The 16701-nt window shown below is 44.9% G+C and overlaps 2 protein-coding genes across 6 annotated transcripts in view; both read right to left on the bottom strand.

The window, feature by feature from the left end:
• The window catches only part of TUBGCP2 (tubulin gamma complex component 2), a 1139845-nt gene that overhangs the window by 1111065 nt on the left and 12079 nt on the right, over window positions 1-16701 (bottom strand). The window contains exon 2 of one of the 5 annotated variants that reach the window (XM_073573860.1): window positions 13476-13545. The exons of the other annotated variants lie outside the window; for them this stretch is intronic. The gene's annotated coding sequence lies outside the window, so the exon portion shown is untranslated. The remainder of the gene's footprint in view (window positions 1-13475; window positions 13546-16701) is intronic. 5 annotated transcript variants of the gene reach the window in all.
• LOC141088016 (uncharacterized) lies at window positions 596-13469 on the bottom strand. Its single transcript, XM_073573864.1, has 2 exons — window positions 5943-13469; window positions 596-5840 (listed from the first exon to the last, which is right to left on the bottom strand). The coding sequence occupies exons 1-2, from the start codon at window positions 6197-6199 to the stop codon at window positions 4868-4870; spliced, it is 1230 nt and encodes a 409-aa protein (XP_073429965.1). The 5' UTR covers window positions 6200-13469; the 3' UTR covers window positions 596-4867.

Here is a 16701-nt window from a genome sequence, read left to right as displayed (position 1 = left end):
CTTAGAAGGGAAAAACACCGTGAGCACAACTTAAGTAATGGTGCTAAAGGTTAGGTTCCCAAACCAAGTAGTTATAAGTTATAAACCTAGGACTCAACTTTAGGATATTCAGAAGAAAATTTATTGTAGTACGTAAAAAAAGTCTCGGTAAAATTTTGACCTTCAGTTATGGGGTGATCCATCCCACTGCCTGTTGTAGTATGCTTATAGAGGCCAGTAGATGAGGCAACATATGCACGTATGCTGTTTACTGGGGGGAACCGTCCCACAGCCTTGTGTCAGCCAGTAGATGGGGCAGGACGTGCCTCCAGACACAGTATCCACTGTGAGACATGCAGTGGATACTGTGTCTGGAGGCACGTCCTGCCCCATCTACTGGCTCACAAGGCTGTGGGACGGATATCCCCAGTAAACAGCATACGTGCATATGTTGCCTCATCTACTGGCCTCTAAAAGAATACTACAACAGGCAGTGGGACGGATCACCCCATAACTGAAGGTCAAAATTTGACCGAAAAGCTTTTTTACGTACTACAATAAATATTCTTCTGAATATCCTAAAGTTGAGTGCTAGGTTTACACAGTAACTTATAACTGCTGAGAGGTGCTGGCATACCGCCGTCCCTGCCTGTCAGAATGTCAGATCAGCGATTTGATGTAATATAGTAATGTCCTATACTGGGACAACATAAAGTAAAAAAAATATATATTTTTTTTAAATCCCTAAATAAAGAAAAATATTTTTCAAATAAATACATTTATGGAAATAAAAAAATAAATAAAAGTACACTAAAAGTGCAATAAAAGGCGATCAAAAAGACGGATGTAAATAAAACTGGTACCACTGAAAAAGTCATCTTGTCCTGCAAAAACCAAACTGCCATGTAGCTCCATCACCAGAAAAATAAAAAAGTTCTAACTCTCAGAATAAAGCGATGCAAAAATATATTTTCTATAAAATAGTTTTCATTGTGTAAAATGCCAAAAACTGCATGGTCTCAGAAGCATTCACCATAGGCATAATACATTGCAATGCTAGAGCACTGCAATGTATTAGGCCTGCAAATCAAAGTAAAAAAGTGAAAGTTCCATAAAGGGGCAAGGTAAAAAAAATGTAAAAAAAAAAAAAATCCCCTTAAAGATACACATTTTTACATAAAACAAAAATAAAAAAGTACACGTTTAGTATCGCCGTGTCCGTGAAAATCCCATCTCTAAAAGTGTAGTGCTAGTTAACCCCTTCAGTGAACGTCGTAAAAAAAAACCAAAACACGAAAGTAGCAAATTATACTTTTTCCAAGCGGTATAATAAAAAAAAGTGCGATAAAGAATGGTAATAAATATGGTATCACTGAAAGCGCCATCTTGTAATGCAAAAAACAAGCCGCCATACAGCTACATCAGCGGAAAAATAAAAAAGTTATAGCTCTCAATAAAGTGATGTAAAAATTATTATTTTTTCTATAAAAGTTTTTATTGTGTAAAAAACGCCAAAACATAAAAAGGAATTAGACTTAAAGGTAATTCGGTTTTTAATAACCGACAACGACAGCACCCAGGAGGTTGCCCTTTTATCCTAATAGGGACAGGAAATACCAGAGGTCAAATAGCTCCTCCTACCCTCACTCCTCAGTGTTATTATAAAGGACCATAAAAGTCTGAATGCTTAACAATATTTATTCAAAACAAATGTAATTACGGGGAGGGAAGTAACCGTGCTGTCGTGGTCAGTTATTAGAAACCGAATTACCCGTAGGTTTAATTCCTTTTTCTCTAATAACCTCCCACGACAGCACCCAGGAGGAATACCTAAGACTACGTAGTTTCAGAAGGGACTACCGCTTGGAGAATTTTTCTCCCAAATTTTAAGTCTTTCATGGCTGATAAATCAAGTCTATAATGTTTAATAAAGGTATGGACAGAAGACCAGGTGGCGGCTCTGCATATCTGCTCAACGGAGGAATCGGCTTTTTCCGCCCATGAAGTCGCTACTGCTCTGGTGGAGTGAGCTGTGAGCTTCTCTGGGGGCGTGAGACCCTGAGTCTCATAGGCCTGAGTAATTGCTTTCTTTATCCAGTTAGCCACTGTAGCCTTTGATACGAGTCACTGTAGCCTTTGGCTGGAGTCACACTAACCTGCGCAAAATACGCTCCGTATTTTACATGCGTAATACGGATGAATCACCACTAAATAGTGGTCCGTAGGTCATCCGTAAGCAAGGTGAGGTCGCGTATTTTGCGCGTGTGTATCCGTATGCAATCCGTATGGCGAGATTTTCTCGCAGCCTTGCAAAATGGACATTTAACGGTTTTGAGGCCTGCAAACAATTTAAATCATTAGCCTTCACCCTATTTAGACACTCAGAAACAGGTGGCTGCCTACATTCTGTACATTTGTCACCTTGCTTTCACGAGGTGTGTTGGTGTTCTTTGTGCAGCATGGCAGAGGGTCTGACATTCAATACAACTGAGCAGGTTCTCTTTACCTGGCTTTTGTCACGGCGCTTTGGCCAACCATATCCTGTGATAGTGGATCCGCGGAGTAGGAGACGCATGTGGGTACATCCACTTTTGAGGCAACGACTCACAAGAGGTCATTTTCACCGCCTCTATTCGTCTCTGCGGGAGCATTCGGAGAAATTTTACCAGTACTGTCGAATGAGCATTTCCACATTTGATCGCCTCTTGGAGACAGTGCGCCCTGGGATCACCTTTCAGGACACTATGATGCACAAAGCCATATCTGCAGAGGAGCGACTTCTACTCACAATACGGTATGTACTACACAACCACATTCTCTATGTTCATAATGTGTGTGTTAATTTATGTTTTTTTGGCCTTCTTGGACAAAGTTTAATACCCTCATCTTACTCAAAATATGTTTCACCTGACACAGCAGAATGTTACATCGAATATGTCCTGCATATCACTTAGTCATTGTGCCACCAAATATGTGTGTGTTGTTCTCTCTCATTTCCTAACAAGTTTGGTCGGCATGTAACTGATTTTTTTTTTACTTTAGCCATTCTAAACTGTACTATTTCTGTTGTTCTACAGCTTCCTGTCCACTGGCCTGTCTTATGCCACCCTCCACCATGAGTTTCTCATTGGAAAGTCAACCATTTCAGGCATAGTGAGGTCTACATGTGCACAAATCTGGACAAGACTCCATCAGGTGGTCCTACCCGAGCCCAGGATGGAAGTCTGGTTAAGGATTTCAAGGGACTTTGAGGAGGACTGCCAGTTTCCAAATTGTATTGGGGCCCTGGATGGCAAACATATCAGGGTGCGTAAGCCGCCGAACTCAGGCTCCCAATTCTTCAATTATAAACAATAGTTTTCTGTTGTATTGTTGGCTCTGGTAGACCCTCAATACAAGTTTATAATTGTTGACATTGGGGCCTATGGAAGGACGGGAGACTCTAGAGTCTTCAATACTTCCATAATGGGTCGGCGGCTACGCACCAACCAGTTGGATCTACCACTACCACGCCAGCTACCAGGCTCCCCCGAACAATCAGTCCCTTATGTCCTTGTGGCAGATGAGGCCTTTCAGTTATCACGCAATGTCATGAGGCCATATCCCCGGCGCAACCTTGACCACAGGCAAATTTTTAACTTGCGCCTATCACGTGCTAGGCGACTGGTGGAGTGTTCCTTTGGGATTCTTTGTGCCAAATGGCGGGTACTCCAGTCTGCCATTCAGTTGAGTGAGCAAAATGTGAATGAAGTTGTCAAAGCCTGTGTTATTCTGCATAACTTCACCAGGATACATGATTGTTCCTCCTCTGATGGTGTTGTGCGTAGGCCGGACAATGTGCGCAGGGTGAAACCACCTATCATCCCTCAACGTAGACCGCTCTCTGGCCTCAAAGTGCGTGATATATTCACGAATTACTTTATCTCACCTGAGGGGGCAACTTCTTGGCAAGAGAATGCTGTGTCTATGTTATAATTTGTTTCTTTAAAAGTGTCTAAATATATATTACTCAAGCCTTTATGATTCTATGACTGTTTCATTGCATTGGTTGGTGTCTGTTAGTATGTTGTGAGGGATTGTGAAAAATCACACAGAGACGTTAACTAGAGTAGACAAATTTTTAGTTTTGCCTTTTTTTTTTTTGCTTAAAGGCAAACATAATTTTGCCATAACACAAATTTGGCAATGGCCAAAATGACCCTTTGTGCCTTCTTTAACTTGGTGTATCATTAACATTACAGAAAAAAACTGCAACAAACATTATGCAATAACAACATTGCTGCATGCCTACATTAACCTTGATTAGGCAACAAAGGGTGAGCTCCATCACCTAAATAAAGTCAATAAGAAAACACTCACATTTCCTCATAATGTTATCCAATCATAGAAAGATTCCACCATGACAGGCAAGGCTACCTCACATCTTTCACACAGATATTACCTGTCTGTATAACAGACAATATTTAAGCATGCTATACTGGAAAGGATGAAAATACAAAACTCACTTGTTAAGAAATAGAGAGAGCGTGATATTCTGAATGCTGGTCGCCTCAAATTGTTTTACTAGAGATTGCTAACAACAAAGTTGACTACTTAACTAAAAGGCAAGCACGCCTTTCCTACGCGTTAGCAAGTGACTAGTGTATTTTCATCCTTTCATGTAACAGTATAGCGCATTTAAATATTCTCTTCTATACACATGTAATATCTGTGTGAAAGGCGTGAGGTAGCGTTGCCTGTCATGATGGATTGTTTCATGTTTGGATAACATTGTTTAAAAATGTGAGAGTTAAATTATGTTCTAAATGTTGGTGAAGGAGAACACCTGTTTTTTTGTCTAGATTAGAAGCACCAGTTACATGTCACTGGACATCTCCAAACTTTTGAATCATAAATCCTCATATGTAGGGGAAGGGGAACGTGGAGGACCAGCCTGTGGGTGCTGCTGGACATTGTGGGCAACATCGCCCTGTGTGGGGCCATACTGTTGCCCATGATGCTGTAGTTGTCCAGCCTCCTGGGCCTGTTGGTGATACTGGCCAGAGTAATGATGATGGTGAGGGGCTTCTTGTTGGCTCTGGTAGGCCCGTGGCTCATACCCACCAAGATAGCCAGATCGTCCCCAACCAGGTTGGGACCAGCCTCCAACACTGGGTGGGTACAAGTGGCCATATTGGTGGGGTTGGCTTGAGGAAGACATTTGGGGCTGAGGAATAGAAGGATGGGTAGGGGGAGGAAGGGGTTGAGGTGTTGGCCCACGTATTAGGGGCTGTTCAGACCCTGCTTGAGCAAGCATCTGTGTGGATGGTCTCATGCGCATTAAATTTCTTGGTGAGAGCTGCCACCTCTCCAGAAATTCAAACACCTCATATGGGGTATTGGGGGGGGTGCTTGCATCAAGCAGGATCTGAATACATCCCCTAATACGGAGCCTGACCTCACGGGTAAGGGCACGGAGATAAAGGGTGAGGCTATGTGCATAGGCCTCCTCACCATCATCTGTAGTGACTCTGGACAAGTAATTCAGCACCCCTGTGTACACATTGGTCCTGCTCTCTTGAATGGTGACCTGGCGCCTTCTTCTTATTCGCCGTGATGCTAGAGCAGCCTGTGGGGAGGGCCTGATCTGGGCAGTTGGGCTGCTGCTCAAGTTGCCCGGCTCTTCCAGGATGGGTGAGGTTGCAGCAGACCGTCCTGGTAGTGTGTTGTGTAGGGCAGCCATTGTGTGTTCTGGTGATGCCTCCTCTTCAGCCATCCTTCTTGTAGGGGGAGAAGATGGGCCAGCCACCTCATCCCCTACAGGATCTATAATGGGCTCTGCCTCTGAGGCCGTTCCTCGATCCGTAAGGTTGGATTGAGTTCTGTTATGAAATAGAACAGAGGCAAAAATACATCAATATTTTTGTCCCTGTAAAGTATTTGTGTAATGTTTTTGTGTCATGTGGTGTGAGGTATGTACTTACGGTCTCAGAGCCAGAATTGGGGCGAGGAAGTTCAGCCGGTCATAGTATATATATTTGCGCTTTACATGGCCAGCATCCCCACTCCTGGACAGCTGCTGGCGTTCCCGGCGGTACTGGTCCCGGATGCTTCTCCACCGTTTCATCACATCTTCCACTGCAATGTGACAGGAAAGATTGTCAAAATCACATATTTGAGAGGTCACATTTTCAAACAGTAGTCTAGGCATGGGGCCTTCTGGGGAGTGCGTTCTACCCATGGTGGCATATGTAATTGGGCCGATACCCAGGGTCTCATTAGCTCCACTGAAACTAATTTTATTGGCTAGGAGGATGAGGAGCTCATGGCCTAACCCCTAAGTATGGCTGTATGAAGCCACGTGTCACATCCTAATGTAACGGCCTCATGAGGCTAATAAAAGTACATGCACAGGAAGGGGGGGTGCTGATTGTAGATTTATTTTATAGCGCGCGCTAAGGTTAATTATATTTTTATGGTTGCACTTACGAATTGTATGCTGCTCATCACGTGGTCTGTCACCAAAGTCATGGTACATCTGACGACAGATGCACCTCCATGACGCCTCCTTTCTTGTGCGGTTCGCATAGTTTGCGTCGCGTGGGTCCCATATTTCTGGACGCTCCTGCACCAGCACAATGAGCATCTCTACATTAATATATGTGGACGCCATGCTGCTGCTGTACTCCGTGGAGGCTGACTTCCTGGATGTCTGGAGCGGTTTTTGAGCTCATTTGCATGTCTAGGTTTCCTGATGATGGATTGGCCCATTTCCTGTTCACCAGCCAAAAGACCTGTGTATTGCTCGCAGGTCACACGTGTGTTCCGTGTTTAATCCGTATTTTTTGCGCACCCATAGACTTGCATTGGCGTACTACGGGCGTAGTACGCTGACAATCGCAGCATGCTGCGAGTGGCACGGAGCGTAGGATACGGAGGAGAAATATGCGCCTGGTGCGAGTGACCCCATAGAGAATCATTTGTCCGTGTCTAATGCGTGCTTTTTGCGCCTCTCACGCTCCCGTATTCCTCGCCAGTGTGACTCCGGCCTTAGGCTCTGGCAAGGACTTCTTTTTGTCTGAGACCTCGTCTAACAATTCATTTAACGCAGGACCAAACATATATTTGCCCTTAAAGGGAATAGAGCATAATTTCATTTTTTTTTGACTCAATTATTTTTATTGAGGTTGAACAAGATAACAAGTCAAAACAATGACAACCATAGTTACAACCACCATATATATGAAACTAGGGGAATGAGAGGAGAAAATAAGGGTATGTGCACACATAGTTTTTTGTCTCTGCGGATTTTGTAGAGAAAACCGCAGGTAAATCCGCAGGACAAAGACCTGCGGTTTATCTGCAGTTTATCTGCGGTTTTGCCCTGCGGTTTTACACCTCATAATGGATGAGGTGTAAAACTGCAGCGTTTCTGCACCAAACAATTGACATGCTGCGTTTTGAAAACCTCAGCAAAACCGCACGGAAAAAAACGCAGCATGTGCACAGTTTTTTTTTATTTCCATAGGAAATAAAGGCATTGTACAACGCAGCAGAATCTGCTGCGTTTCTGCAGAGCCAAAACGCTGCGGAAACGTAGCAGAAACCGCAAAGTGTGCACATACCCTTAGGAGCAGAAAGTGGGGACCGACAAATGAAAAACAGGAAAGGAAGGGGGGGAGGGGAAGGGGTGAGGGGAGGAACAGGCATTAGTGGCATCGATAGAACTGTGTGTAACAGCAAGTACACATAATAAGTCTCAGTGTTCTGCAGTACAGTAATATATTCCAAAAAGGAAAGAAAATATCCAATATCTAATATCCGGCATCTTAATTATATACGGCTAAGCAGGCTGGAGAGGGGCAACCGTGGAGTGTCTACTACATAGACAATCCAGCGGTGCCAAATGTTCTGTCTTTTTATTATGGCGGTCATCGAGTGAGCTAGTGCTAGTTCAAGCTGGCAGTGAGTGTTAATTCTATCAATTAGTCCTGCAACCTCTAGGGGGGTGGGATCTTTCCATCTAGCCGCTGTCAACACTCTAGCAGCTATCAAAATATGTGACAGTGTACCTCTAAGAATATGAGGAATTTCGTTCAGGCCAATGTGTAAAATGGCCTGGCTTGGGGTCAGAGTCATCTGGATACCAAAGACTTGTGAGATCAATAAATCAACACCCCTCCACCAAGGCTGGAGCAACGGACAGGACCACCATGTATGCTCAAGAGTACCCCTCATCCCACACCCTCTCCAGCATTCACCAGACCCACCAGCTCCAAAATGTGCCATTCGGACCGGGAACTGGTACCATCTCAGGTGCGTCTTTTTCAATTGCTCCAAATGGTTCACACATGAAGAAACCCGTACAACTTCACACAATCCTTCCTCCCAGTCAACAGGTTCGGAGAGAAAACCCAGATCGCGCTCCCACCTGATCATATAAGGCAGTTTTGTATTATCCGGCGGGTCATTCAGGGCTCTATATAATAATGAGATACCTCTCGGGCCAGAATCAGGCAGCAGAAAATAACCGTTAACTGTGTTATTTAGTTGTGAATTGAAAAAAACCAAATTAGTAAAGTTCCTATCCACAATCTGCTCAGAACCCGTCAGTGTAATGCCCAAATAAGGAATACCCTCTCTCATCCACTTAAACGGAAAAATGGCCTCCAGTCTTGTCTTTGCCGCACAAGGAACCGCCACCGGAAACAACAGGGATTTTGTGGGGTTCAGTTTATAGTATGAGACCTTGCTAAATTCCCCAAGTTCACAAATAATCGCAGAAAACGAAGATTCTAAATTTACACAGGATAGAATGACATCATCGGCGTATAGACCGACTTTGTACTCCACCTGTCCAACCCTAATCCCAGAAATGCCCGCCGACATTCTAATGCGCTCGGCAAGCGGCTCCATGCACAGCGCAAAAATAACAGGCGAGAGCAGGCACCCCTGTCTCGTACCGTTCGTGATCTGGAACGGGCCGGACAAGAAGCCAGACGTCAAAACCCTGGCGCAGGGGGTCGAGTACATGGCACAGATTGCGGATAATATAGGGCCCGACAGTCCAAATCTCTTCAGGACTGCTCTTAAATATCCCCAGTACACCCTATCAAAAACTTTTTCAGCATCAAGTGACAGGAATGCACAGGGTTGGCCAGACAGCTCAGATATTTTAATCAAATTCAACATACGTCGTACGCCATCCTTCGTCTCCCGTCCTGCAACAAAGCCCACCTGATCTGGTGACACTATAGTCGGTATAATTAGTTTCAGTCTAGATGTTATGATTTTAGTAAACAGTTTGACATGTGAATTTAACAAAGCAATGGGTCTGAAATCTCCGGGATGTGTGAGTGATTTCCCCGGTTTTGGTATAGTGGAAATAGTGGCATCTAAATTAGGGGTCATCACAGTACCAGCGTCTCTCCAGTGTGTGAACAGACGCTGTAGATATGGTGTTAACTGCTGAGAAAAGGTCCTATAATAATCATTCGTTAAGCCATCCGGGCCTGGGGCTTTATGAAGTTTAGTCTGTTTAATCGCCTGCTGAATTTCTGCAGCCGCGAAGGGGGCGTTTAAATAATTTAATTGGTCAGTGGTAATACATGGCAAATTAACAGAATCTAAGTATGCATCAATAGATGTTTGGTCAGGTTGAGGGGTGGAGGCATCATCTTTTAAATTATAGAGGGCAGTGTAATATTGAGCAAAGGCTTGCACTATGTCCCGTGGGTTCCTTGCTCATCCAATATGTGGTCAATTCGTGACATGACCTCCCGTTTACGAACTCTGCGAACTAGAAGCCTTGCTCCCGCCCTATCCCCGTTAGCATATAAGTTAGTTTAAGTTTCCTCATATTGTATGCATATTTGTATAGGAAATTTTACCTTAATTTAAATCTAATTTGGGAGATCTCCTCAGAGACGAAGGGCGTATGTGCAGCCTTATTAATAGCATCTAAATAATGTTAACGGGAGAGCAGAGCCTCTCTACTGGCTTCTCTTTTCTTCTTTAAATATGAAGCTTGTTGTAGGAGAACCCCCCTAACCACCACTTTGTGAGCAGACCAAAGGGTCTTATCAGAGACCTCCCCATTATCGTTTATTTGAAAGTAGCCCTCCAGCTCCGAGGAAACCCTATCAACCACCTCCACCCTCAGCAGCAATGAGTCATGAGGACGCCACCTGAACGCAGGGTCAGCCTGGTGGGCAAGAGCAAGGGTCAGAGAGACAGGAGCGTGGTCAGACCAGGCGATTAGGCCAATAGTGGCATTTAGACACCTGCTTAGGGTCGCACTATCTATTAAGAAATAGTCGATACGGGAGTATGTGGAGTGCCTAGGAGAATAAAAAGTATAATCTCTTTCCGATGCGTGTGAGTATCTCCAAAAATCATGCAGGTGAAATTCATGGGATAGGAAGTTCAAACCCCTCCTAGTTCTCTTCCTTCCTGAAGAGCAGTCAAGGTCTGCATTCATGGGGAGATTTAAATCACCACATATGATATTGCTACCCTTCGCTTTTAAAGAGATATCATTAAAGGTAGTTATCAAAAATTTGTGTTGGCCTTCATTGGGAGCATATACATTTGTCAAAGTGTGCACCTCTCCATTTAGCAGGCAAGTGACTGTCAAGCATCTACCTACGGAGTCAGCATATTGTGATAACAATTGAAATGCTATAGTACATTTCACCATAATGCACACACCAGCCTTTTTGGTCTGACCATTAGCAAAAAACATGTGGGGGAAGTGAGGGTGTCGAAGCCTGAAATTATCGGCTTCCAATAGATGTGTTTCTTGAAGGCAGACAACATCCGCCCGTGACCTCCCCACCTCCCTCCACATCATAGAGCGTTTTTCAGGGGAATTTAGGCCCCTAACATTCAAGGATAAGATTTGTATACTCATAATACTGATACGAGAAGTTCACAGTGCTGCCGGCAGAATGGAACTGCACACTTAATATAGTCACATATAGCATGTTAGAACCAACACGTCTACAAATACACTGAGAGTCCATTGTAGCACATAGATACATGGGTATTTGGGAGGAAAAAACCTGGAAGAAAAAATGGGAGCAGATATACTTACAGACGGGCCAGAGTATTGACCGGAAAGGATGCCAAAAAGAAAATAAAAAAGAGAACAGACAAAAAAAGAAAGGAAAAGTAAAAAAGAAAAAGATAAGAAACCAAAACATAGTCAAATATACGAGAGCCACTCGTATAAACATTCAGAACAGTTTGGACGATCTGCAGATCAAGGATCTACGAGGGGGGTGGAAGTGAAAAGCTCACGAACCAAGGCCCACTAGGAAGCGTAGCAGGAGAGTCCAGTTATCCAGACTCATACCATGCAGTACAGTCAAGCCATAGACCACTCCGAAGCCACCTTCCGACCCGTGTCAGCTTGTTTCGGTGAAAAAAGGATCTTCCACCTCGTGAGCTTCTCCTCCGCTTGCTTAAGAGAGGAACAGACAACTGTACTTCCGTCATGAGTGATGAAGAGCCTCTCAGGATTGAAACCCCACCGATATTTCACGGAGACCTCCCTCAAGGCTCTGCAGACGTGGGCATATTCCCGCCTCTTAGACAGAGTAGCAGCCGACAGATCTGGGAAAACTTGCAGTGCCTGAAACTCAGAAGGAAGCTCAGGAGGATTTCTTATTTGACTCAGAAAGGTCTCTTTAGTAGTATACAGGTGTATCCTTGCAAGAGTGTCCCTGGGGAGAGAAGAATCCAAGTGCCTGGGTTTGGGCATCCTGTGGACCCTGTCAACTAACAGGTCCCTTGGGGAGAGCGATGGCAGGACAGCTTGCATATAGTTTTACTGGAAGGGGGCCAGATCTTTATCTCCAATAGTCTCTGGGATGCCTCTTATACTAAGATTATTTCTTCTAGATATGTCCTCCAGATCGTGTATTTTATCAAATGCCCCTGCCAATCTACCTTTCATGGCTTGGTTCTCATCCACAAGAGCGTTGATAACAGAAACATACTCAGACACCTTGTTTTCTAAGTGGTCTGTACGTGCTCCTAAAGAGTTAACTTCTCTTATCTCCTTTAACATGTCCTGCATGTCCTCCCTTAAAGAAGTGCGTATAGATGCCAGGAAATCCCTCATGTCCCCCCTAGTCATAGGTGCAGAGTTACTGTGATGTGTATCTGCTGAGGTCTCACCTCTGAGCCGTGGGAGGAACGAGATGATCCTGTGGGAGGGGAAGCTGCTGCCATTTTCCCTGCTGCATGTGCAGTCTGAGTCCTCAGAAAGAAGTCAGGCATGCGCGGAGGAGAAGCCTTACTCTGTGTTCTACCACGGGTCATCATGTGCCCGGGGGGTGTTAGGAAGCCAGCGGTGCACTGCATGGCGGTCGAGGAAGCCGCTGAATGCCATATGAGCCGATGTAAGTCTGGAGTCACTGGAGCTCTGGAATCACACTCCCTCCATCTTCAGTGCGCAGACCCCGCCCCCCATAATTTCATTTTTGACGCAACATCCCCCATCCACAACTTCAGCCACAGGGCTCTTCTCACAGAGTTAAATAGGGACGTAGCCCTAGCGGTTACTCTGAGGGACTCTGCAGAGGCGTCTGCCAGGAAAGCCGTAGCATTCTGGAGCAAAAGAAGAGAAGCCAGGATCTCCTCTCGGGGAGTGCCTTGTGCTAAGTGGTCCACTAGCTGAGTTAACTAGCGGGACATTGATCTTGTGACCGATGTGGAGACCGCATTTGTGCTCAATAGAGCTGCTGACTTTTCCCAGGATTTCCTGAGGAGACCTTCCATTTTACACTCTAAACGGTCCTTCAACTGCGAGAAATCCTCAAAGGGCAAGGTAGTCTTCTTTGTTACCCAAGCAACCTGGACGTCTACTTTGGGTATCTCGGACCAGCACCCTGCCAACTCGTCATCCACCAGGAATCTTTTAGTTCTGATGGAGTACTCCGCCTCTTCTCAGGAGTCTCCCATTCCTCAAGTACTATTTCCCTCATATTTTTATGTTTGGGGAAGTAAAGCTTCTTTTTGGAACATAAGCCTCCAAACATTTCTTCCTGTACGGATCGCGTTGGCTTTTCCTCCTCTACCTCCATGGTTCTTCTCACGGCTGTTCTATGAGTTCCTCTATATTTACTGCGCAGAAGTAGTATCTATTTTCCCCTGAATCTGAATCCAAGCTCAATTCTCCCTCTTCCTGGAATGAATCCTGGGAGTCCGAATCCTCCTCCTGCTGTAGCTTCCTCTTCTTTGCTGTTGCAGGAGCACTAGGGGCAGGTATTGAGAAAAGGATGCCAAAGAGGCCTGAATTTCCTGGAGTACAATGCCCTTGATGTCTTCCTTTAGGGATGGCTGTTCCTCCTTAAGTACTTATTCAATACAGCCTCGACATAGGGACTTGGTATATGAGGATAGCTTTTTGGCACATAAAGCACATTTCCGGTTATTCGGTTGGATTTACCCCTGGGTGCAGGATCCTAGTCCCCCTAAAAAGAGAGGTGAAAATAAGCCGGATTACTTACCGGTAATGCTCTTTTAAGGAGTCCACGACAGCACCCACCAGAGAGGGATCCGCCCATAGCAACAGGAAACCTACAGAGATAAAAGAGGGCGGTCAGTCTCTCCTCCTCAGTTGGATTTCAGAGTACCAGGAGGACCGCCAATTATTAGGCAATCATATAGTTCGATACTTTTAATTTATCAATTTCATGTGTAAGAAGGTGTATACATGCTATGTTAACTTCTAGAGAGGGTAGTGAGTGGGTGCTGTCGTGGACTCATTAAAAGAGCATCACCGGTAAGTAATCTGGCTTTTTACCCTTCTCCACGACAGCACACACCGGAGAGACTTTCAGAGACCTTCACCTGCGAGGGACCACCGTGCTGAGGACCACTTTACCGAAGGCTAGGTCAGATGAAGATGATAAATCAAGACTATAGTGGTTATTGTAGGTAGAAGGCGCCGACCAAGTTGAGGCCTTACATATAGACTCGATTGTGACGTCTTCCCTCTCTGTCCATGAGGATGCCATAGCTCTGGCGGAATCTGCCCTGATACCCTTCGGAGGATCTTCATTTCTCGCAGTGTATGCCAGATAGATCACGTCCCTGATCCACCGAGATAGGGTACCCCTTGTGACTCCATAGCCCTTCTTTTGGCCCTGGAAGGATATAAATAGAGCCCTACTCTTCCTCCAACTGCTAGACCTCTCAATGTATTGCAATACTCCTCTTCTCACGTCTAGTGTATGGAATTTTTCTTCCTCTGGAGTATAAGGGTTACTAAAGAATGAAGGGAGGTGGATTTCTTTCGACCTCTGAAATTTCCCAGCTACTTTTGGCAGATATGAGGGGTCTGGTTTTAATATTAACTGATCCTGGAATGTTAATAGGAATGGAGGCTATCGATAGTGCCTGTATGTCGCTGACTCTCCTGGCTGAAGTTAGTGCCACTAAGAGTACCGTCTTAAGAGACAGACTCAGTATCCCCTAAGCATCTAATGGTTCAAAGGGGGAACCTGTTAGGGCATCAAGTACCAGATTTAAGTCCCAGGGAGGCACTCTAGTTTTATGTACTGGTTCGATCCGTTCACAGGCGGAGATGAATCTGGATATCCATCTGTTGCCTGCCACGTTATAACTATAGAGGGCCCCTAGAGCAGACACTTGAACTTTTAATGTGTTGACAGATAGCCCTAGATCTTTCCCTTTTTGTAGAAATTCTAGAATGGGTGTTATCGGGAGCTGTGTGGAACTCTAAGAATTTCCTCCATACCCTGGCGCAAATTTTTGTAGTAGTCAATTTTCGACTTTGTAGGAGAGGATTAACTAACCCTTCCGTGAACCCCCTTGCTCTCAATATTTCGCTCTCAAGTTTCAAGCCGTCAAGTAGAGATTATCCACTTGTCGATGAAAGAATGACCCCTGAGACAGTAGCTTGGGGGTTGAGGGAAGCACCCAAGGGTCGGTCACTGACATAGCTTGTAGGCATGAGAACCACGGTCTCCTGGGCCAAAATGGCGCTATTAAGATGACTCTTGCCTTTTCTTCCCAGATCTTCCTGATGACCTGCGGCAGTAGTATTATTGGGGGAAAGGTATATGCCAGTTTGAACTGCCACGGGGCTTGGAGAGCATCCAGAATTTCCGGGCAGTCTGCCACATTCAGGGAGGCAAACCTTCGCACTTGTCTGTTTTCTCTTGTGGCGAAGAGATCTATCTGAGGAAGGCCCCACAGTGACATGATCTGTTTGAATATTTGCCGACTCCGGCACCACTCTCCTTACCGTAACGTGTGGCGACTTAGGAAGTCTACTTCTGAATGGTCTCTTCCTCTGATATGGAGAGCCGAGAAAGACAAAAATTGTTTTTCGGCTAAGGATAAGATTTTTCTTGCGGAAGACATTAGGCTGTCCGATTGAGTTTCGCCCTGCTTGTTCAGATATGCTACCACTGTGGTGTCTGAAAGGATTCTCACGTGTTCTCCTTGTAGCTGCGGAAAGAAGCGATATAGCACATGACTAACCTCATTCAGCTCTTTTAGGTTCGAAGAATCCTGTCTCTCGCTTAAACCCCACCGGCTTTGGCAGCAGGTTCCTCCCATATGAGCCCCCCAATCCTGTAGGGCTGGCATCGGTAGTAACAATACGGGAAGGTGTTATTACCCATGGTACTCCTCCCGATAGGTTATTGTCATCTAACCACCACGCCAGGGAAGTTAGGACTGTTAGAGATAAGGTAATTTTCTTTGCTAAATTCCCTCGGCCACAAGCTTCCTCTAGGAGAATTTGGTGTTGCAGTTCCCGGGAATGGAACTGGGCCCACTGGACCGCTAGGATACAGGAGGTAAGGGACCCTAAGAGGGACATTGCTCCCCTTATGGACATGCATGGTTTGTCCATTGCTAGTCTGACCTTGGTTTTGATCAGATTTTTACCTGCGGTAGCAGACATTTTTGCTTTGTGGAGTCTAGCTGGAGACCTAAGAAGGACTGGACGGACTGTGGCTCGACCCTGGACTTCTTGAAGTTTATGATCCAGCCTAGAGCCTGTAGGGATGAGATTGTGTCAGTAACTCATCTACTACAATGTCGAGCAGAGTTCCCTATTATTAAAAAAGTCATCCAGATAAGGTATTATCAAGGGGTCCTTTTGTCGTTTGTCACTTCCAGCATCACCTTCGTAAAGACTCGTGGTGCGATGGAAAGGCCGAATTGCATGGCTGTGAATTGTAAATTGTGTATGATGCCATCGAGGGAAACCGCCACTCTAAGGTATTTCTGATATCTGTAGTGGATGGGAAGATGACAAGCATCTTTTAAATCTAAGCCAGCCATCATACAATTGGGGAACAGAAGCTTAATTGTAGATCTAATAGACTCAATCTTAAATCTATGATTTTTGACAAATGTTTTTAGCTTTCTTAGGTTGATGATTGTTCTGAATGAGCCATCTGGCTTGGGGACCAGGAAAAGAGAATAAAATCCTCTCCTTTCCTGTTCTTTTGGTACACACACCAATACTTTTTTGTCCAATAAGCTTAGAATCTCAACTTCAAGGGCCTGTTGTTGGACTGGCGAGTTGAGAGATGATATAATAACAGAGTTATGGGGGACATGATGGAATTCTATTTTTAGCCCGTGCCTAATGATGTCCAGGACCCAAGAACTGGCCGTAATCTTTTCCCATTCTTTAAGAAAAAACTTCAGTCTTCCTCCTACTGGAGGGACTGGTTCTTTGATATTTGTCTC

Source organism: Dendrobates tinctorius, unplaced genomic scaffold (assembly GCF_039654945.1).
Source record: "Dendrobates tinctorius isolate UK_male_01 unplaced genomic scaffold, ASM3965494v1 ptg000037l, whole genome shotgun sequence".
NCBI lineage: Eukaryota > Metazoa > Chordata > Amphibia > Anura > Dendrobatidae > Dendrobates > Dendrobates tinctorius.
This window is presented reverse-complemented; position numbering and strand designations above follow the sequence as displayed.